At 37.3% G+C, this 25,034-nt stretch overlaps 1 protein-coding gene across 2 annotated transcripts in view; it reads right to left on the bottom strand.

The window, feature by feature from the left end:
- Positions 1-25,034, bottom strand: part of LOC143378511 (neurotrimin) — a 634,196-nt gene that overhangs the window by 195,134 nt on the left and 414,028 nt on the right. For both annotated transcript variants that reach the window (XR_013088276.1, XM_076830332.1), the window contains exon 2: positions 2,771-2,865. Coding sequence is in view for 1 of the 2 variants with exons in the window: in XM_076830332.1 (XP_076686447.1) it covers positions 2,771-2,865 (95 nt within the window). In the remaining variant the exon portion in view is untranslated. The remainder of the gene's footprint in view (positions 1-2,770; positions 2,866-25,034) is intronic.

Here is a 25,034-nt window from a genome sequence, read left to right on the forward strand (position 1 = left end):
AATAAGGCGCAAATATAAAACACAATTTTTTGACATAGCGCTGCGTTTTTGAAACGCGATATCGAAAAAATATTTTCTATATTTTCGGTTCACTTTGGCTTGTAGAACACACTGTATATCTCATGTATCGAAAGTATCGTAACCAATACGGGATTATTCCACGTTAAATCGATCTCCTTTTGCATTTGATGTAAAGGATATTGATGGAATTGAAGTATGACCGTAGTTTATGTGAATTTTGGGGCAGGGCCCGATGCAGGGGACGCGAGCGGGGCAACTGCCCAGAGCGGAAGATTTGGGGGCTGTCAAAGTTGGTAGAAGGGGAAAATTATAATCAATAAAAAGCGATAAAAAAGTAAAACTTCTTGAAAAAGCTGTAAAAAAGTAGGTAATACATGTTTGAATTTAGTATCAAACTTATAAGTTGTTTTTAAATCACGACAGGTGCGTACTGGGGCGGAGCGATACTATATAGGTGAAAATTTAAATTTGAAGTTTCAGTTGGCCTGGGTGCGGGACAGTTGTCTTTTGATTAACCAAACACAACTGTAAACAAATTTTGGAAAAATATTCATGTCTGCAGGTTCCTTTTTCTCCTAAGAATGATTACATAATCATACTATTTGGACGAAAATTTAAATTTGAATTTTCAGTTGGCCTGGGTGCAGGATAGTTGTCTTTTGATTCAGTAAACACAACTGTAACAAAATTTTGGAAAAATATTCATGTCCGCAGGTTCCTTTTTCTCCAAAAAATGATTATATGATTATATGGTCATATTGGATTCGCTATTTTCTTTTAAAATTTTTTAATTTCAGATTCGTAATCAGCAATCCCAAAAACCCCCGAGCACCGATTTCTGACTAAATTGAAGTACGTTTTGAGGGGTTTGCCGCTTTTTAGCGATTTGGAAACACTGTGCGATGCAGCTTGCTATTTGTGCATATTTTGCTGAACGTTCATCTCCGAAACTAACAATCGCACGCAGTTTATTTTGCCTTTGCTTCAAATTAAGATTCCTGAATAATTTTTTTTAGGCAGAATAGTCGTTTTTGCAACATGAAAATTGTAAACAAAATCGGTAGTTTCAATAATTCCGACGGGTGTACGTAGATTTTTGTGGCTGACCTTAGCTGCGTACTAACAAAAACTTTAGCCTTCAACTCTTGGCAATGTGGTAAGGATTAGTTACGCAAAACTATACGAGGTCTGTTTATTGTCAATAAATATTGAATTCTTCGAAAGCGTTCTATCGGTTTTCAATAAAAACACACAGGTGTATAGTTTGTATAAATTGTAAGTTTCCCGCGTAAAATGTGCACCATTCTTTACCAAGATTTGTTCCCCAGCACTATTTTAAGCAATAAACTGCTTCTTGCGGTTTCTGTGAAATGTGAAAATTCTTGCGGTTGACTAGATTTCATAGAAGCCTGCAGAATTGGCAATCTAACTACCAATAATTAGTTTATCTCGCTGATGCTCCACTAATATTTTAGCGAGGATAGTTTTTAAGCATTATAAATAATGATCAGGTAATAAATCTTATACGTTAATTATAATTTCCCCTGTACATTAATACGGTTGTAATTAGTTTTAAATATTCAACGAAGTGGAACATTGAACGATCGTTTTTCAATACAGGTACATTTATAACTCCTGCTTTAATAATTTATAACTTCCTCTAGACACTTCCACATCAATATTAACTGCAATCGTATCAATCGTAGAATTAAAAAGTGCATTCGATTTTTTTAAAAATTTTCTGTTCACATTTATCGTGATTTAAGACATGATAATGAGTGAAAATTAGTACAAAATGTACGAAGAAATTGTTGCGCATGTGGTAGATAGTTTTGCAGATAGGGGTAACCAATAAATTAAAAAAATAGACGAAAAGCATTTAAGAAAAAAATATTTAATCAAAATAAATGTTCAAAGTAATAATTACCCCGTCTTCAATTTTTAACAGGCAGTTCGTTAATAGAGTTTCTTTGTTGGTTGTCTTGCATTATCAGCACGGAAGCTGGGCTGCCATTTAAGGTGATTTACGGCAATTCAGATACCTGTTATCGTGAAGGACATACGCAGGGACGGAACGACCGCCCAGAAATTTCACGGCAATTTCTTACCTACTTATTCATAAGCTACTCGCCTAAGCTCGGTTAGCAATATGCATACAACGAGGAGACATAATTTTATCGCATTGAAAAAAATTTCCATGTAATATTATTTTGTCTGCAGCTCTCTATTTGCTCAACGTAACTCTCGGACATTGAAAAGTAGAATATATTTTATTTACAAAAGAAAATGATATATTCAATTGCAGAATAAAATTAATCGCCAGGCGCAAGAATCAACTACTTTTAAATAACAGATTGAATACACCTAATGTCACTGTTTAATGTAGATGAAATATATTAATTTATTATGGAATAATAACTTTGAAGAAATGTTAACTTGAAAGAAACTTCATGCGCACCTTTTATTACAAGGTTTAGTATTGCAATAGTATTACATATAACTATTACTTAAAAATTAATTACTCACTTAATATTCGACAGAAGAGTAAAGAATATAAAAAATGATGTAACTAGTGAAATAATAAAAAATGGAACGAACTGAATTAAATGGAATGAAGTAAATTAATGTATAAGAAAATATCAAAAAAATTTTACGACTATTTATGTGCATTAGTTTCTTTAAACTTGTTAGTTGAAATATTGATTTTCGAGTTAATTTGAGGTAATATCTACTATTTTCTATGACTCACTTTGAATCCAGCTAAGTCTTGAACCACACAAGCTAGAATTGCTTCTCTTCCAACTGATGCAGTTACATTGGCAATGGGTTCCTTGAAATTCGGACCTAAAAACAAGACAAAATCAAACAGTTAATAGTTGTTGCGGCCTTTTATTTTGACATGAACTATATCTATTTTTAAGGTAAAGTTGATCGATTTTTTTACTACAGTGTATGCTTCGAAACAACTACTTTATGTAGTCCATTTTTAGTATTGTGATTCAAATAAAAATTATATAATTACATTGAAAGTAAATTTTCATGATTACTAACTATAATTAGGGCTTGGATTATCGGAAAAGACCTACCCACCCCACTGTTTTGTTTTCTCGCTGCGAGCGAGGACCTTCGGGCCTTAGGTAGTAGACCGCCCGTTGATAGCCGAGAGCAATAAAACCGACAGGCCAGATAAAATGTTCATGTTTTCGATAAGTGTTGATAAAAGTGTTACCAATCGATTCCTTATGTCTTCCCGATAAAAATGACCCCAAAAATGATATAATTCGGACCATAATTAACCCGGCGGGAGGCGCAACCCATATTGTAACACAGGTTGTCGCTACCGAGTCAACAATACCCAAGATTGAAACGTAAAAAAGCCACGGTTTCAGAATATTTTTCTTTCAACTTTGTAATTTTTATGTTAAAGTACAGTGTTTTATGAATGAAACAAACTTTATGAAACATCTTAAAATCTTTATTAAGTTCTTTAAAAAATTGTAACAAAAACTCAAACAGTCTTCGTATTCTCGCAACTAGCGCCTCTGTGGTAAATGTTTCCCAGTAGCGCCTCCCGCCGAGGCAAGGATATTATGTGAGAAATTTATTTGCAGAATATAAACAGTCCGAATTAAATTATTTTCGGTCCAATTAATCGGGAGAACGCCAGGAATCCATTGGTGTCACTTTCATATTGATACTATAAGAAATAAACAAATTTAGAATCTGTAGAAGCTGACCGGTAGGCGACCACGCGCGGGTCGGGCCGCTAAGGCTTTTGACGGTTATTCAACCTTCTAGTATAAGAATAGAATCGAAGCTGAAACATTATTCACAACCCAGGAGGAAAGGCCTTTGAATAAACCAGGTATCATTCGACATCGGAGGAATTCCCCTTGAATAACCAGCTTCATCTCCGGCGCCTTGAATAAAGCTAAATCATCCTTATTCAACCTTTGAATAGCGGATAACCGTAAGTACCTTTTATCTAGATATTCTCTAGATATTATCTTTGCCCATCTCTGGTTTAAAGCCGGGTCAGCTGAGCGCGCGGCTGCGTACGGAAGCACACCACGCAGGAAGCACACGTGGAGTCAGACCCACACGCACAGAAGAGCCGACCGCGCTAACCCATTTTTAAATTGTAATGTTTGTGGGTCTGTTCCGATTCACGCATTGAGTGCATAGACTGCAGAGAAAACCGTTCAGTTTCAGTCTATGCGTGCATTGGTGGCGTTGGTGGTGCATAGGATTTAGGGATCCTCTGGTAACGGATCGGACAAAGGGCCCGAGGCTGCGGATTGGTTGACCGCCATTGATGGGAATGACGCGATACATCCGGCTAAAACAGTTCAGTATTGAATAGAAACTCAGCGTGTTCAGATGTCCAAAATATTAGTGCGATTTATTTTTGTGAAATTTTTATATTAAGTGTAAAGTAAGTATAATATACTGATAAATAAAATGATTAAAATGTTCGTGTAAGGAAATTATGTACGTGAATATGTAATTTTGTACGTTATTATTATTTTAATTGTAATTTCTATTGTTTTATTGCTTGTAACATCAGGAATGCGTCTGCGCGAGGCGGAGTATTGTAAAAATTCAAGTGAGAGTGGCTTCAAAATGTGCCACTTTCCAAGTTGTCCAGCACGAAGGCAGAAATGGATCGAGAATGTAGGCCGTGCTGGATGGACACCTAAAAAATATTCTACATTATGCGAAGTAAGTGAATAATTTTTTTCTTCAGTAAGCGTACTTTTTTTGTCACTCAGCTGATTTACATATTCATATTGTAGGTTCATTTTGGCAAAGACATGTGGGAAAATAAACAAATTTTTCGGAAAAAAAAATTGAAACCACTGGCTGTTCCTATTATTTTTTGTAGGCCAGCTGCTGCTATCCCTAAAGCTGGTTAGCAAAAAGTACATGATGTATAACGAATACAGTATTTCCTCGTTATGGGCTCGGTTTGGTGTACACGATACGGACATTTCGCTATCCCCACCACTTCTGTCTCACTCTTGTCCAACGAAGGCGAGAGCGAGAGGCAGTGAAAGCGAGCGAGGACGGTACGAGGCAGACGACACTCTGTCCTTTGCATGCGCGACGGGCGTGCGCGCTGGTCGCAAGCGCTTACCGTGAGCCGGGCCTGCGTCAAGATTTTACGAAGCGGTTTTCGTGCTCACGGTAAGCGCTTGCGACCATCGCGCACGCTCTCCGCGCACGCAGTGTTCCATCTCGCTCCCCCCTTCGCCCAGAAAGAAGCGAGAAACGAACACTCGGAATTGGGGCTCTGTTAGCGAAACGGGCTCAACGCCGGTCCCGACCAGCGAGCCGTTAACGAGGAAATACTGTATATCGATTTCGGTTTTAACGGTTCTAGAACCGTTATTCGTACGGTTCTATATCGGTTCTAAAACGGTTCTGGAGTCGGTTCATTTCGGTTCGTAAATTGATTCTTATATTGTTCCTACGAAATTGTTATTTGTTTTAACTCTCCGATGGCTGTGCATGGATTTATTTTGTCAACGCAATTTGAACGCAGACGTCTATTCTTGCTTTAGCCATCATCTCAGTAGCGTATCTACGTCAATGTTTTGATGTGTAGCTGTTTATTACTCCGTGGCGGAGTCCGCTTGACTGTGAAAGTGTGAAAGTTTGCGTTTGTTTCAAAGTCATCATGTGGTGCGGATGCGGACGAATGCTCCTATACAATGTATAAATAATTTGCTAGTAGCGCGGAGTAGCGCAGACGCTCCGCTGAACTCTGAAACGGGCCTAATGTAAACAATTTTTAGCTTAAGCCAATCATCGCGAGTTGAGATGTTTGGAGAAGCACTTGGACAAAAGAAGTCCATGCACGGGCATCCGAGAGTTGAAACAGTTGCGATAAAAATAGAAACATCATTTCTGATTAAATTGTAGATTTTTGAATATCTTAGAAATATTTCTTCAAAATAAATTCTTAATATACAGCAGGAGTGTCGAACTTCCCCACTCCGAGAGCCGCGCGAGTCGGGCCCCGGGTCAGCCGGTTCCCCCACTTATTTTCGTCCAGGCGTTGCACGAGACCCAGCAGAGAGAGAGTGCGGTACCCGGAGGAAAAATTCATCAGAGTGAAGTAGGCGTGGAGGGGGGCGTTCTCCTACGGCTCTACGGAGCAGGCGAAGAGGAGAAGGAGCCACTGCGGCTCGGGAGCCGCTAGTTCGACACCCCTGATATACAGTAATCTGCATACGTAATATCTACTTATTTCAATTCCTGTAAAATTGATGCGATAATCAATTCCAGAACTGTTTTAGAACCGATATAGAACCGAAGAAATAACGGTTCTAGAACCGTTATAACCGAAGAAATAACGGTTCTAGAACCGTTATAACCGATATAATATCGGTTCTAGAACCGTTATAACCGATATAATATCGGTTCTGTAGAACCGTAACCGAAATCGATAGAGTCAGAAATTTCGGTTCCTTATAACAGTTATTCAGAATATCGGTTCTTCATAACTGTTTCAGTCAGAACCGATATATAACTGTTTGAAACAGTTATTTTCGGAACCGTTTCAATCCCTGCAATAAAGCCATCAAATTTCGTTAGGAGTCGGTCCCCGATCGTTAGGACGAAGTAACCGATGTAGTTAGGAAGCGTGCTTCGACCACCGTCCAAAAGTCTCGAATTAAATTTAACGTAATCCATCCAACTACATAGCTAATTATTGTAAGTAAGTTAGAACATTCCCGCGCAACCTCACCAGCATCAAACGCATCGAAAACCGTTCCGTTTCGTTACTGCGGTTCATGCGCTGTTGGAAACGGAACGCTAGTGATCCCCTAGGTAGTGATCAGGAAATGTGTCCACCATTTTGTCCTATAGCGGAAGCCACAAAGCGGCGGGCACATTTTGAAAGAATACTGCCCTCCTTAGTTCAAAGATCACACGCCTCAGTATTAAATGAAGTTTGCTGCTGATCCCACTTTTCGCTCAATGCTGTGGAATCCAATTGGTAGATCTTATTTACTTGCTCTCTCTATTTCCGGTTTAGGAGAGCAATGGCGTCGACCAATAGAAAACGCGGACACATTTTCCGATCACTACCTAGAGCAGGGGTGTCGAACTAGCGGCTCGCGAGCCGCAGTGAACGGGCTTATAATAGCGCTTTACTATTCGCATTGCGGGAGAACTCAATCTCAAAATAAAATTATAATACGTTATAAATGGTCTAATTTCATTACGAGAGAATTAAAAAAAATAGTTTTTCGTTTTAACTCTTTGTGGACGACGACTAATAATCCGTCCGGCGCTTACCATGTACCTTCGAGTTATTTTTTATGTTTGTTATGTAATATTATTTATCTTGTTACAAAATATATCGGAAATGCAAAGCATATACTTTGTAATAAATGGTCTATATAAAATTATGGTGAAAAGATGACTTTTTGCATGTGCAAATACGTTTTGTAAGAGAGAACTGGACTTTTACTTTCTTTATGATCTTTTATACCTTTGTTATTTATATAATTTTCAATGAATATAGAAAAACTAGTATCATTGTTTTGTTCTCTATTTCGTCCTTAATATACTGCTTTTTGAATCATGTAAATATTGTTTCTTGTTTGGTTTTTATGAGCATTTTCCCAAACCCTAGTAAAACCGTCAAATTCGGTCGGTTATTCTCGCATAGGCACCTCTTTTTCGCCTGGCACTAAAAGGGTTAAAAAAGCTGAATACGTATATAAACTTCAAGCACCGCATTACCCGAAATAATCGGGCTACCCGAAGTAATCGGGCTGCTCGACACAGTCGTACCTGTGATGCCAGATCGGGGACGGGTTCCCTCGAGAATTTCCCCCACCTCGCGCACACTACGCCGTAGCTGCGTGTCCGTGAGTTGGACTCCGAAGCGCCGAGCTCATGGACACGCTGCTCCGGCGTAGTATGCGCGAGGTGGGGGAAATTCTCGAGGGAACCCGTCCCCGATCTGGCATCACAGAGTCGTACTACCCGTAGGCCCGTCTGTCCCGGGCCCCCGTCCGAGCTCGCCCGACTTTACCCGACTCGACCTGCGCCCGAAAAGTCGGGTACCCGCACACCTCTACACTCAATGCGTGAGTCGGAACAGACCCCGTATCTACCCGTGCCTCGTGCGCTTGCGTGCGAGGAGTCGCTCCTCCGCGCTCAGCTATTTCGGCTTTACCCTGTGTGACCCGGAAGTTCCACCGCTAATATTCAACTGTTAAGTAATGTCTCGAGAACGAAGCCTCAGATTCTAAAACGGCAAAGGACCTTTCAATGTCTTTTTGTACCAGTTGCATGTTCCGCATCGTCCCACTATTTTGGGACACCCTGTGTACTAAATTTAGCACTAATAGATCGCTTTCAGAAACTAAAAATTGAGACGTCTCTGTCATGTTCTGTTGTCAATTAATCGCGGAGCCTTCGTTAGGATTTCGTGGATGCACAAATTTCAATTTACGCCTTTAATAGTTTGGTGTAATTTGTAAATTGCGTTCCACAATTTTATTCTTACCCTGTTACACTGATAGGAACAAATATTCTATTTTCTTTTTTATTCCTCTCCTGTCATTCTCTTTCTATGGGAGGGAAGGAACTTTTTGCGAGAGAATACTATATCACATCTAAGTAGTTACCTAGTTATTAGGTACTTTATGGTTTAATGAAACTTCTGGAAAGCAGCATCCTCATTATTTAAATCATCTTTCGCAAACTATAAATCATAACTGTGTTATATAATGCTTGTAAAGATACGTATTCTATAATTTCATTATAAGTGTCAATATTCATTACAGAATATAAAGTGGGATGTTATTTATGCGGAACGTTCATTGCAGGAATATTTTCTTCTTTCCGTCAACGATTATCTGCAGTTCCATCACGCTATGTTTACCCTCATGTTCTATTCATATGTGATTATCGAAAAGCTTTCAGATACACTTGTCTCGTGTTTCATAATATCTGTTTTACACGGTAAGTGGTGACAGATAATTGTTAATAATATGTACAATAAGCGTACAAGCTGTGTCAATAGTTATTAGAATTTTGATACTTCATCATTCGTTCATCTTAAAAATAACAGACTAAGTAGTAGAAAATAAAATTCGCTTCACTAGTAAATCACTGAGTCGATCTAAGTAAGAACAATTTCACAATTTATTTTTAACTTCAGGACTGCTTTCATTATCAGAAGAGTACAATGAATGAAAAACCATTAAATAATATAAAATATACGTGAAGTTATTCGTAATTATAATTAATTCACATAAAATATTTGTTTCGTGAATTTAATTCGTCTCTTGGATACCGTGATTTCTTAGTAGCATTCGTTTCATTTTACTCCCCGAAGAATGCATCTTTACTGCACGAATAAATTGCAATAAAAAGAAGCATTGTCCAACTCAAAAATAAATCGTGAAAATGACCACACTTTCATGTGCCGTGTATTCTCATCCAGTATGTCCTTTGATCCTCAACAGCGTTACAAGTTGTATAGCTAACAATACCATTGTACCCAAATACTATCAAACGATTTCGTCCCGTCTGCTCGGTAATCTAATAATACGGACGGCATTCAAATGCTGGGTCAGTTAATGCACCGTAAGGTAACACATAAACCTAAATGCACCCTGTGGCTCGATCGAATCACGCATTAAAAGGAAGCGTCATGGACCAAAGATCAGCCGTGCCCCAGGCGAATACACGGTCAGTTACGCGTAGATGATTTGCGGAGAACATAAAACAGTGAAGGGTGTCGTTACGACCACAGAAAGGAGAAAAGCCACGGCACGTATAACGTGGGACGTAGATGGCTCGGTAATGGGAGCATAGGGGAACTATAATTCCATCGTACGTGCCTATCCATCGAGGGTGCACACAAGGGGGTGGGCTCTCGCGGGAAATTCGAGCGTATTAAGAGTCTCGATCTAGGCGGGTTTGATGGATCGGCTGTCTCGAAATGGCTACCGACTCCAGCGCCATTTTAGGTTGCGACCCTCGAACATTATATCCTAGAGTCCGCATCTACCTTCTGCTCTCCTTGCTATTCCTTTCTACGTATCTATTCTTAACGATTACGCGCTGTCTTCCCGGAGTCATTACTTGTAGCACTGTATGCTCCATCGACTGTCGCTGTATTCTTGTGCTTTGACGTTAAATGGGAGAATAATAAGGGGAAAATATACAGGATATCTTTTAAGTCGCTGGCCTACGTAGAGGAACTGGTTGGAGACATGAAAGGAAGAAAAAGGAGTTGTATAACCGTTGCGGCGGAAACGTGTGCTTCGTAGGATCAATCCCATAACAAAGGTGCACTACTTACGTCTCAAAGCTACACCCTATCGTGAATGTACGAAATGGACACCGGGTGCCTATGTACAGGGTGTGGGCTACAGGTTGGCATCCTTTTAGGGATTGATTATAGAGGCTAAAGCGATACGAAAATCAAGAGTGTCGACATTGCCGCAGAGGCTTCGTTTCCGAGTTATTAATTGTTGAAAATACGCCTATAGGGCGTCTGACACGAGGGACGACTGCCGGCGCGCAGTGCTAGATAGTTAGCCAGGTCAGGCACGGCGAGGACATTGCCGCAGCCACCTAGAAAGTGATGACATGCGCTGTCACGACCCATTAACCCGGTGTTGGTAAGGTGGGGTCTTACAGACCCCAAAGATTTTAGATTGAGTATGGCTTTTTAACAACGCGTGGCAATGTTATTTAGTTTGTAAGCTAAAGAGCTTATTGTACAAGCTGGGAAGAGTATATTTTTGTTGAAATTTAAAGATGACACTAAGTTATTTGCGGGGTCTGTGGGTCCCCAGCTTACTACTCTTGTTACATTTCCCCACCTTACCAACGCTGGGTTAAGGGGTTACATCCAGGGTTGGGCAATATGTAATCTAATTACAACTTACAAATTACGATTAAAATGTAATTGTGTAGTTGATTGCACATTATTTTCTGTAATTGTTCATTTAGGTAGTTGACGAAACCAAATGGTCAACTACCTAAATTAACGATTACAGAAAATAATGTGTAATCAACTACACAATTATATTTTAATCGCAATTTGCAAGATGTAATTAGATTACATTTTGCTCAACTCTGGTTACATCCACCTAGAGGTCTGGAAAAGTATACAAGTTCAGGATTTTTGGAGGGAAAAGTATAAGTGAAAATAATAATAATGTTTCAAACAATTTTTTAATGGTGCAATAAGCGCTACAAACTTGCGTTAACAAAATTTTGAAAAGAGTTTTTTTTCGTCAATTATATATATTTTTTAACTCTTTTCAAAAATTTGTTAACGAAAGTTTGTAGCGCATATTGCACCATTAAACTTTTGTTTGAAACATTTTTTTCTGTCTGCTGTACTTTGAGAGTTATACGCGAAAAAGTGGAAGTGCTAATTTGACTTTGAGGTTAGTTTTCACCTCCTTAAAGGGGCGATAGGGCCCAAATGAAAGACACCGTTGTTCTTTGTTTTGAGTCACTCTAAAACCCCACAAAGTTGCGTTCCAATCGGTGAGTCCGGGTTCGCGGTGTTCCCTTGTCACAGCAGAACATTAAAATAAAATATTCATTATCAGCCATAAATTTGGCACAGCATATTTTTGAGACGCTTTTTTCTTTCTACCGCCCTAACAATCTCCTTTAACGAGACTAAACAATTAAGAGCCAGTCTGCATGTGTGTACAACGTTATTTAACCGTGTGATTACTAATGTTATTGTTATGTCGTAGGCAGTCCACAATATAGATTTGAGGAAGACTACGTCAACTGTGCTGCGTATGGAAAGTATAAAAGCATTTCCACACGCGACACGTCTGTGGGTCACAACTGGTAATTGGGACATACATATTTACTCAGCAGAGATAGTATTCAGTGAAGAAGGAATGAAGTACTGTGATCTATTTCCAGTTGTAAGAAAATATATTTAGTCTTACGTATATGTACCTACAGAAAGTGGATAACTGTTTGCATTTGAGGGCGTGCTTAAGGGAAATCCTCATTTTGTATATTATAATACTTCGAACCAGCGGCCGAAGCCGTGATGGAAAACACCAGTTCTCGTTAGATCACCGAAGTTAAGCATCACGGGGCGGTGTACTGGGGAAAGATGGGAGACCACCTTTCTTCTGGTGCGCTACTGCTGCTGGGACCCCAAGGAGAGAGGAGGGATAAAATAAAATGGGACTATAGTTCGTTGGGCAATATAAGCAAAAATAAGCTTGAAACGCCATCCTGCTTAAAACACAGGAAAAAAATAAAACATAACGATACTTCGAGGTCAGAAAAATTTATCCAAATTCATATGTAGGTATATGCAAGGTTTTCATTTACTCCAACATTTCGTTTAATCCTCTTCCATCGTTGAAAGACCTCTCAACATTAATATTTTAAACATATTTTGCGGCGAAATACTTTACCCCCACCCCTGTGTTTGTTTAAGCCGTTGAAGCTCACATTCCCATTAGGAAATTTTGCGAAACGGTATTAGCGCTTTCTAACTTTGTACGGTTCTAACTTTGTAGAGCTCCTTAAATAAATACCCACACACAAACATGTTCACGCGTTTGAGGTCTGGGTTAGGAGATAAAATGATATTGGACAGTTATAGCTTATCGATGCCATTGGAAACATTTTGAGCATTCTATTTACATACATATACCCTGCATAATTATGTTTCACGAAGCAGAGAAATAGACATCGTATAAATATTTCACACGACCCTAATTCAGGAGCATAACAAATCGCAATCCTCTCGGTTTTATCCTTAAGAAGCTTGAAAGATTCATGAATTCCCAATATATCGATGGGTCTTGAGAGACAGCGGAAAGATTAAAATTTTCTCGATTGTATTTAAAACTCCGATTATCCCTGGTTAATCTATATACAATTCAATTTCTGCCTGTTTATTTGTTCGTAATACGTAGTTACACGGCTGCTGCACGGATTTCGTTCAAATTTGGCACATATGATCTACACATCCAAGCGGAGGGCACTGTACAGGTTTCTCGTATCTATTGTTGTGCTTTTTTTTATTATAGCTCGCAAACGACCTAGTAGATATACCTAAACAAAAATAGACTTTTTCAAATATGTATGTCATAACCCAGCAAACAAGTCCAACTTTTTGTTGCTGCTACCATTGTGAGCCGAGCTGTGCACATTTTCCTGATCGGATCTGATCGGGTTTTCAGTGCATTTTTGGTTCAAGCACATTTGTATTTTTTTTTCTCTGAAATTTTTTTACGCAAATTCTTATACCCATTCATATTTGATATTGTGGTACGTTTGCTTGATATTTGAGTACTTTTCCCAATATTTAGACACTTCTCCCAATATTTAGATACTTCTCTCAATATTTGAATACTTTCGTCTATATTTGGGTACTTTCCCCAATATTTGGATACTTTCGTCTATATTTGGGTACTTTTCCCAATATTTGGATACTTTCGTCTATATTTGGATACTTCTCCCAATATTTGGATACTTTCGTCTATATTTGGATACTGTCGTCTATATTTGGATACTTTCGTCTATATTTGGATACTTTCGTCTATATTTGGATACTTCTCCCAATATTTGGATACTTCTCCCAATATTTGGATACTTTTGTCTATATTTGGATACTTTCGTCTATATTTGGATAGTTCTCCCAATATTTGGATACTTCTCCCAATATTTGGATACTTTCGTCTATATTTGGATACTTCTCCCAATATTTGGATACTTTCGTCTATATTTGGTTACTTTTCCCAATATTTTGGATAGTTCTCCCAATATTTGGGTACTTTTCCCAATATTTGGGTTCTATCTTTTCTGTTTTTGATTTCATCCGTTTTTATTCCCTTTCTATCAACTGTTTCGCCGCCTATAGTACTGTCGCTTTTATTTTAAAAATTGCATTAACCCTGGTAACACCGGGCATTTCAGCTAGTGTGCCTATAAATATAAACTAAAACTAATAGAGGAAGGATAGATAGAAGTTCTGCTGTCAAGAACAGAGAAGACGCTGCGTATGCATGGTAAACCCATTGGCTGTCGCTGTCCTCAACAAAAACTTAGCTGCAGCAGTCTGATTAATTAGACTGAATTACTTAAATTGAAAGGTAACCGCAAGAGATTGAATTGGATACATGAACAGTGTTCAGTTCGATCGGTAACTTTCTACTTAATCAGAATGTTTCCATCTGTACGTAGCCAAGGTATGCGAATGGAGTAAGTAATTGACATGCAGCGTATTCGCTTTACTAATTGTAAGTAACAGACATTGGTGGAGCATTTTGTACTGTACTTTAACGGAGAATGTATCTATTTGTAACTAAAGAAAATGAAAAATCTAAAGCATTTTTTATACAATTCAAATGGAAATCGTCTATAGTTTATGAAAATTATTAGAGTTAACCTGGTATACTGTTTTTGGCAAACGTGGCTGGTATACTGGGGTCGTGGCAGACCCCAAATAAAAAAAGACACAGAAATTTGTAAAGTCGACACTGGAGCAACCACTATGAATATTTTGTTCTTAGGTAATGTGTAAAATAATAGAAACCTAGAAAGTTAAACTATTATTATAAAATTAATTAGAAAAACAGTTTACAAGCTTAGACAACCAAAAATTTTGCAGCGAACTTTGCGTGCCTGGGGTCATGAGCGACCCCAAGATACCAGTTAAGGGTTAAGTTACTATCAGCCGTTCTAATTATTTGTTTCAACGAACTTTGAATATACATGTAGGTTGCGTCGTCCAAATAAGACAAATCTTATCTCCTGTTTCGCTGACGGTATAAGAAAAATGCCACTGGAAAAGTTGAATCCTGCAATAACTTTTATATAGTTCCTTATTATTTCAACTTTCTCATAACTATCACGACGAGGGAAACGAGAAGTTAGTATTATTAACCCTTTGGCTACCTTTAAAATTTCTGCAATTCGTTCACGTAACGCCATTATTAAACATTAATAATTACGCATGAAACACTTTTATTACTCGACATGTTCGATCAACAGCTGTTTAATTTGCGGAAAAATGCATTTCCATGTAAAGTAATCACTGCAAGTTAATAATGATATTAATTGGCTGACGATGATCGAAGTAAAATATTCATGAATTTTTTAGTTATGAAGCGGCAATTTTTCTTGTTTAAAGAAATACCTTTTCACTTTATAAGTAACACTAATAAGGGAAGATCCCGAACCCGAAAATTAAAAAAATTCTGAAACTTTGTGGATATGTAGAGAATTTTCTCCTGATTACAACGCATTTTTTTTGCTGCCCAAAATTACACTAACGGGGTGAAATTAACCCCTGAAGATTCGGCTATTTTTCGATTTTATTTTCTAACTCGCAATCTGTAAGATATAGAAAAGAAATTTCAAGACAAAAGTTACTTCTTTTAATTAGATCTATCAAATGGTAAAAGTTTTATCAATTGTTTAAACAGTTAGAAAAAAGTTATAAACAAAAATATTAATAATGTTTTCTAAAATTCGTAAAAATGGTAAAACTTTTACCATTTGATAGATCTAATTAAAAGAAGTAACTTTTGTCTTGAAAATTCTTTTCTATATCTTACAGATTGCGAGTTAGAAAATAAAATCGAAAAATAGCCGAATCTTCAGGGGTTAATTTCACCCCGTTAGTGTGATTTTGGGCAGGAAAAAAAATTGCGTTGTAATCAGGAGGAAATTTCCTACATATGTACACATTTCCACAAAGTTTCAGAATTTTTTAAATTTTCGGTTTCGGGATCTTCCCTTGTATGTATTTCTTATCCCTAAATCTGGACAGTGCAAATGACAAATTATTTTAGTGCGTATATTTATTACAATTAGTTAGAGCATCAAAGTGTAAATATATTCAGTAGTTACCTACCATTATATGAAAGCATTCTGCAAATCTTTCTAAGACTGGGAAAATGCATTCTGTAGAGCCACGTCATATATTACTATATCAACGCACGGATTCGGGACGCGGAGCTACGTAGCATTTTTAAAAATTTCGTCAGCGAGGTTTGTAGCGCAGAATGAGCTTCCATTATGACCTCATTTATGTGTGCGCGGTGGATCATGCTATTTCGCACATTACATGGAGAGTTCGTAAAGTTTTTCGCCGAAAAATATTCCTTCCTAAGTGTTGGTCTGAAAGTTACGCAAACATTGTGTAGAAAATTTATGGTAACGCAAAGTGTTGTAGCACATAGTAGCGAACAAATGTTGAGGTTCACCCCTTTGCATTTTATGCTTTTACTTTACGGTAAATTAATATCGAAATTGCACTAGTTCATAGTAGGATGAATGTGTTAGTGGAGATATGTACGTGGAGTTGAAGAATATGATAGCCTCAGGAAGTTTATTGTTAGTATCTTTTAACAATAATAATTAGAAGAAATTTAGCACGAATTTGAATATTTAAAGCTAAGATTACGAAATACGTCCTAGATTAAATTATAGGCTATTTATAAACAATAAATAAATAAATAATAATTATAATAAATAATCATAATTATAAGTATAAATTTTATAAGTATTATTCTGCCAATAATTATTATTATTTTTTATTTTTATCCTGAATAATTCCCGGGTGAAACCGGGCAACGGGTCAGCTAGTAAATAATAAAGAAACAGTAACTTGATTTGGCGATTTATTTTCTACGTGGACCAACGCCTTAAGGGGGTAGGTCACCTTGGACAGATTAAAATTGCAGTCACATTCGGCATTTTTTTTAGGAAAATAATGAAATAAACAGAAAAATTAATTTTAAGCCTGTTATTGTACAACTCTCGCCGGAAAAAATCGTATTTTTTTTCCTACAAAATGGCGGCGGTAGAGCCGCGATACGCAAGATCTTGAGGAGCGACATTTTCACGGTATTCAATCTCACGGCTATACCGTTTGAGCTAGAACAAAAAACCAAAAAGTTTTATTTTCTGCATGCCTAAAACTAGAGAAGTACGTAAGGAAATCCAGAAACATTAATTTGTCTCGAAATGGTGATCATGGGAAGAAAAAGTGCATTTTTTTTATAAAAAAATTTACTGCAAAGAATATATTCAAGATATCGCAACACCGCTATGTACTTCTCTAGATTTAGTCATGTAGAAAATAAAACATTTTGGTTTTTTGTTCTAGGTCAAACGGTATAGCCGTGAGATTGAACACCGTGAAAAACGTCGCTCCTCAAGATCTTGCGTATCACGGCTCCACCGTCGCCATTTTGTAGGAAGAAAAAATACGAATTTTTCCGGCGAGAGTTGTACAATAACAGGCTTCATATTAAATTTTTTGTTTCTTTCATTATTTTCCAAAAAAAAATGCCGAAAATGACTGCAATTTTGCTCCGTCCAAGGTGGCCTAACCCCTTAATAATATATATCACACGTTAGCTACTGATAAGAGAATCAATGGAAGATAATCAAGGAGCCGAGAATCCCGTGGGAAAGAATGCAAGGGAATCAGATTTGCGTGCTTCCGTAAGATTATTTCCGGGAATGGTTAGAAATCAGTGTAGTGGCGACGTCGACGTCGAGCCCATCCCCTCTGTCCTCATCCCCTTTATAACGGCGCAAAATAATAAGAGTTTCGTCTGCTTAGTCCCGCGAGTGCCTACATCTCTATTTATGATGACAGTATCTCGGGCTCTTTATGCCAGCTGCTGGCAAATATGCATGGCTCGATCCCCAAGTCGCGAAGTATTTTCTTCCTCAGTCTTCTTTGCCCAATCTTGCGCCCAGAGGATGATAATGGAGACAAAGTTACGTATTCCCGCTTCACTCATTCCATTCTTATATTTTCTGCTTAGTTACGACATAAGCGTAAAATGTGCGATCACGTCGGCCGATTTCCTCCCCAAACGACTCTGAAATAACGATGCCTTTTAATATTAGCATAGGTACCTAACGGTAGTTGCTTCTAACTGTTATCGTCATTGAGTATCACATAAATTGAAAAAGCATCTACAGTTCACTTCGACATCTGTTCGAAGAATCTTTTACATTCTCAATACGTCCGCAAAAATACAAGCTCCGTTAGATTATTTCTTTCTCTTCCTACCGTCAAGGACCCAGTTCCTCATCAGAACCCAATTCCTGATCAGTTTAGGAAAATAAATCAAATAATAAGCTTATTATGATACAAATTTATTCTAACAAATTACTAAATAATTATGAAGTATTTTGAAATTTATACGCAAAATTTGATAGCTCATAGTAAAACGTGTGAAGGTGATGAGAAACTGCTCCCTTTGCATTGTTCACTTTCAAAGTTAAATTGTAAAATAATTATTAATATGTGTGCACTTTTTTTAATAACAAATTAATGATAAAACATAGATTTACTGAAGTAGCAAAAAATCTTTTAAATTTGGTTAAGTTTTCCCTTTACACGTTTGAAAATCCGCGGTAGTTACTCTTAAGTGATCAGGAACTGGGTCCTTCACGGTATAGTCTGATTTTTCAGAGTTGAGACCTGAGGCGGGTGCGACGGTGGCAACGCCGCACGCAATCCGTAGCGTACCATTGGTTCCTCCTTAAACCACGCTCCGTCCGAGGGACCCGCCTCAGGTCTCAACTCTCGGAAATTAGACTATAGTAGTTTTGACATTTGACTGTCTTCAATCAAATTCAAAGAATTTTTCATACAAGATTCATATTAGTCATAAGGTATTGGATGTATAGTATAATTAATAGGAATACAAATTATTATTATTATTACGCCTATCGCACCATCGAAACTCCAAAGGAAACTAAATTACACGTTAAGGGGCCATTCTACTTTGCCGGTCGAACAAGAGTTCTATTTTCATGAATTTATTTTCAGGAACTATTGTAGGGTAAACCAACCAGTAACTGACCGCATATCAGAGAATGACCATTAGGCAAAGAAATGTCAATTATAAATTTAAACATTATTATATGTTTTTAAATTGAGTGTAGTTGCACTTTTAATATTCTATATTTTTAGTTACGCGTATTAAGCAAAGATTAATAAGTAAAATTCTTATTAAAAGTATGCGGTCTTTTTACTGGGCTTCTACACGTTTTTTATTTTATAATTGTTTTTTTTTTTAATTACGATAAGAATAGGTAATTATTTTTATAGAAATTTCAAGAGAAATAAATTTAAATGCAATTTCAGCAGTTGTTTTGTTGTTATACATAAAAATATTCAAGTATTAATCTCGAAGGTCCATAGATTCAACAATTCAGTCATTCACTGGTTAGTTTACCCTACGGATTTTAATGTTTTTTGTTTGTTAAATATTCATTATTCCTTGTTGTATAGAATTGCATTTTTCATATTTCTAAAATATATTTACAAATGTGTTGATTTAAGTCGCAATATTTGTGCCTCGCAATCAGTGAGAACACTGCGGAAGTCCTCCCCGGCGTCAAAGTAGTTCAAAGTAGTTAGTGTACGCATAAAGTGGACTAGAATTATTGATTTATCAACAGTGGTCACAAAATAACGGCCTTGTAAAGAAAAAGTTCTCGACTTTCTGCCTATTTTTCGATGTTCTTTTTATCGATGGAACAATAACTATTTTTGATACCTGGATGATTCTAATTCACTTTATGCATACACCCCTATAGGACATTATCATTCTATTTTTATCATTTTAGGGCCACCATAAGGAGGTTCGATACCGGAGAAAAAATAATGAGAAATCTTTGAAAAGTGTTTTAATCTAATGCTCAAAGTGTAGCCCGCATTGTGTCAAAATTTCAAGTCGATTGACCGCACGGTTTTTGAAAAAATTAAAATCAAATTTGCGCTCTTATACACAGGCTGTTATGAGAGAAGCGATAAAATTTCTATAAAATGTTAGAGTGCTTAAAAATAGTGAGAAAGTCCTAAAAAATGTTGCAATGAAAAGCTTAAGTATTCCTATGAAATTCTAAAAAAGAAAATCGGACTTGAACCGTGCGGTTTATTAGATAATTGAATAAATAGACAGCAATGTGCTCGTATTTTTGGAACTGCCAGAAGCAACTGTTTGAAACGTGGCATCGCTGTACGCCAGGTAGTCGTCTATATAATGTATACTTGTACAAAGGATACAGTAAAAATTGGTAAAAACACTACCAAGCTGTAAACATGTATTTAGTAATTTGTTGCGAACCAATATGAACGCGCAAAAGGACGCCACAAGTGTGAGATGGAAAGAGAAAAAAAGATGGACGCAAAGCGACGTTGCCGCATTTCACTCGCATATCTTACGCTACTTTTAATGAAAATATTGTGTTTCTAGCTGCATCTAACATACTTTTTGTTTAATTGAATTCCAAAACAAACAGTGTAACAATAATTTTATTAGGAATAAACATGTAAATAACATTTTTGTCTACATAACTTTTTTTATGTAAGATTGGTATCACTGCAGAGCTCCCATGCATAAGCATAGGCTTACCCCTCTCGCCGCCTGCCCCGCAAGTGAGGTATCGAACCTCCTTAACGCCGAGGAGGACTTCCGCAGAGGGCCTGTGTTCTCGCTGAGGCACAAACGTTGCGATTTAAATTCACACATTTGTATTTATATTGTGGAAACATGAAAAACACGATTCTATACAGCAAAGGAAAACTAAACATTGAACCTCTGAAAAACATTAAAATCCGTAAATTACTTCTTGAAAAAAATTCATGAAAATAGGCCTCCTTTTGAGCCAGCAAAGTAGAATGGATCCTTAAGGGGTCGAAAAGAGGCGAATATTTGTGAATTTTTTTTGAAGAAGCGGAAGCGTATATTTTTACAGAACTTGTTGCGTTTAAAAGAGCAACATTTAAAGAACATTTGGTATTTTTTTCCTAGAAAAATATTTACGTTTATAATAAAATAACAAGCGACATCCAAGAAGCATTTTTAAAAATTGTGTTTTGCGGTGAGCACTGCCATTTGGAACCAGATTGTCTAAAATCAAAAAACAAAAAAGATTTCGTTAGTGTATTAATGTATCCTCAGGGTGACGGAGAAAATTTTCCGAAATATTAAGTTAAAACAACATGGCAGCTATTTAAAATTGAAATCCTGATTTTTTCCTGCAAAAATTACGCGAAAAAATCAGGATTTCAACTTTAAATAGCTGCCATGTTGTTTTAACTAAATATTTCGGAAAATTTTCTCCGTCAACCTGAGGATACATTAATATACTAAGGAATTCTTTTTTGTTTTTTGATTTTAGATAATCTGGTTCCGAATGGCAATGCTCACCACAAAACCAAATTTTTAAAAATGCTTCTTGGATGTCGCATGTTACTTTATTATAAACGTAAATATTTTTCTACGAAAAAATTACCAAATGTTCTTTAAATGTTGCTCTTTTAAACGCAAAAAGTTTTGTAAAAATAAGCGCTTCCGCTTCTTCAGAAAAAATTCACAAATATTCGCCTCTTTTCGGCCGCCTGACTAGGCATAACCCCTTAACTCGACGTGTAAGGAATAACTCATAAGTTTCTAATTACAGTTGGCATCTGCTCACGGTGATACCTTTATAAAAATATATTCCATAAAGAACTTCTTTTCATGGAACCGTCGAGTCACACTGCATCACTCCCGTTGGGCTCACATTCGCATACAAACATTTGTAAATAAACTTCGCTCGTTACAGAGACTCCCTCGCAGACGCGCGTCCTCTTTAGTATCTACGTCACGCGCATTTTCCTGCTCGATCGTTTCATTCAATTTCGCCACCGATAAACCGCCTCGTATTGTCACCTTCCTTCACCACCGTTAAATCTCCGTTTGCTCCTCTGTATCGCGGCAAGCACCATGCCTTTTCATTCCTACATTTATCTCTCGCCCGCGCAACTTCACCACACCGTCCCTCTTCACATTTCCATTACGACAAGGATCTTATATAGTAGCAGCGAGGACACGGCATATAGCATAATAATGAGCCATAAACAGCACAACACACGGCCGCTTTATTTCACCATTCCTGGTGCCTGAAATATCTCGATCCTCTGAAATCACTTCGCGCTCGCTCCCAGTAACTTGCCCCTCTGGTCTCGCCTGTATCCCTCCTGTTCTGTAGCCGTTCTTCGCCCTCTCGCATTTACAACCAGCTTTAATGAGCGCGCTGGTAACTCATTCGAAACTCGTTCTGTCCGTAGACATAACATTCTACCCGCTCGCCGAATCATACGGGGAAACATGAAAATAGAATCCCCGTTCAATTTGTCGTCGCGATACTGCCGAGAATTCGGCGCCAACCACCAAGCGATGGGTTTCACCAAATGGCTACAGTACGCTGGCGGAACCCTTATAACCGAAAGTATATTATTAAATACTAACAAAATACCCTTAATTTATTTTAAAGGAATTACTTTTGTATCTGTTTTTTTTTAAAGTAATTTCTTATGTAATTTCTGTAAAGTAAACTTTGTATAACGAACATTTATATGTGTATGTGTTCATTCACATCTACTACTGAAAAATTAAGTCGCCCCAATTCAATGTGCACTTAGTACGACATGTTACAAAAAGATCTATTACCAGATCCAGAATCGACCCTTTAAGAGGTCATTCCCGTTAGCGCGCCGATAAATTCAGTTATTTTCAGAAATTTATTGCGACGAAAATAATTATAGTAATGGAATAAAACTTTTTTTCTATTTATTAAACTACATTTCTACGGTAAATAAAAAATATAAAACTAATAAAATTATTGCTTTTAAAATGCTTTTGAAAGCAGTCTTGATGACGTGTTTAAAAATTCATACCTCACTCGGGAAGGTGATTTCAGCTGTTAGTAACAATTGGCTTCAGAATGAAAAGATCATGTAAAAATGTAACTATTAAGATAGCTAACTCGATTTTTTTTTTGGAAAATGGACTTACGCCACTTTCAAAATAAACGGCTCAATTATTTCATATTGTAACGGTTCATTAAGAAGGTAGGACGTAATTTCATTTGATTCATCATCTTCATATTTATTATTATTTGTGGCCAATCAGCCGGGAGAATAACTTTAAAATTTGTATATTTGTGTATTTGTTCGCTTTTCTACTCTTCAGATTAGTTAATCGTAGGTAGAAAGCTTTGAATTCTAATTAAAATTTGAAGGACACGAAGTTTCTTCTTGCTTCTCAATAGAAATTAACATATCCAGAGGCCACTAGGACGCGAAACTTCAGACAGGAACTATGGAATCGTGGGTCAGTTACTCAAATTAAGGACGTGCGCAACGTCCCTGAACTGCACGCCTGCATGTTTCATGCAACAGACTTGTGTAGAACGTTCCTAAAATTCGAAAAGTTGACAAAATTATCTTCAGTTGCATTCTCACGTCCTACTGGGTAAGAATCAAAACCTAAAGGTAGTATAATATCGATATTTGAATTCACAGCATTCCCCGCTTTAGTGGACCCAACCTTTGAAGTATGCAGCTAAACTTATTGCACTGCACGAACTCAACCTCCGATTTTTTGATTATTTACACTGTTGAAGACAAGGGAGTGGTTTAGGTTCAGGATGCCGACAGTGGTGTAATGTAATTCTTGATAAAAGAATATAAACAAGAATTGAATTCTGTGGACGTATCTACAGATACTTTTATTACAAGAAATCAGTATAAGTACACTGTTATATGTTCGGAGTTCTCTTTCAGACTGCCTGGTCTTCTGGAGAGTCCGTATTTATATCTAGAAGATATTCGATGAGTGTGCTGGAGGTTGTAGGCTGTGTGCAAATGATGACTATTGCTGTCCGGTATTTGAAAGATATTCGATGAGTAGGCTGTGTGTAGATGATAACTATTGTTATCTGATCCTATCTATGGAGATAAGGGAAATTTTGGGTCACAGTGGATCAGTCTTTTTATGGAGGGCTGTGACTTTATAATGGATTGAGCAAAGAGGTTGAAATTTGGTATCAACATAGCCTAGTTATTGGATGTTTTTAAATACGTTATTATTTTGTAACGTAGAGCCATACAAAAAAGATATAAAACTTTTTTTAAAAAATGGGAAATGATCCACTGTGGACTGCAGGTCGGGTACAGTGAATCATTCAAAAATCAACAGTGGCTCACCACAGTAGGGGAGACCGGGTATGGTTGTCTCATTTTCTTATTTTAATTTTTTTGTGGGTTATGGCTACAGGGAAGTTCATGCAAGCTTAGATTAACATAAACTACGTACGTCCGAGTTTATAAAAAAAATTGGTCCTGTGGATTTTGTCAACCAAATTAGGAGCTAATTCACGTTATTTGCAGGAACTATTTTGTGGCAACATACCCCCAGGTCGGGTTGGTTGTCACAGTATCTGGATAGCTAAGTTTACGAATAAAAAGTCGATTCAATTAAGAAAATAATATAATTGTTTATTGTATTTCTCACAATATCGCGCTAGAGTGCGGTAATTTATGTTATAACCCTTTGCAATCCCTCTTATTGTGTAATTGCTCTTCATAACCTCTCTTGCCGCACGTAACATTAATTCCGGGGGCACCTCACCTCTGGACGTCTTCTTCTTATAAGTTTGCGGCATTATTATTGAGAACTGTTGCCAAACAAAGAAGAAAATAATATCACATGATAGGTACAGCAAGTTACACCGGGATTAGTTGACACATGCGGCAAATACCTAATCCCCAATGTTCTGCGACACCTTGCCCCAAACTGTCAAACAATTTCACCTCTCTATTCATGAATTAAAAAGTTTAAAAAATGCAAAAAAATCATTACAGTAAGTTAGAAAAAACTCTAAACTACGAGAATAATGCAAAAATGTTATAGTCAATACTAAGAAACAACCTATACTTACTTGATAGGAAATACGTAATTTAGTTCGAGCGCACGAAAACAAACAATGACACATTGTGTCTCCGTGCGACTCCACAACGACTTGTGTGATGGGGGAGGAGGCGACGATATGTTTACGCATCGCCATGGATTGTTAGTACATTCCTATTGTTCATAGTTTCATTGATATAGCGGTTGTGACAACCTACCCGTGTGACAACCATACCCGGTCTCCCTACACAGTGAATCATG

This window comes from Andrena cerasifolii, chromosome 2 (assembly GCF_050908995.1).
Source record: "Andrena cerasifolii isolate SP2316 chromosome 2, iyAndCera1_principal, whole genome shotgun sequence".
In the NCBI taxonomy this organism is placed as follows: Eukaryota; Metazoa; Arthropoda; class Insecta; order Hymenoptera; family Andrenidae; genus Andrena; species Andrena cerasifolii.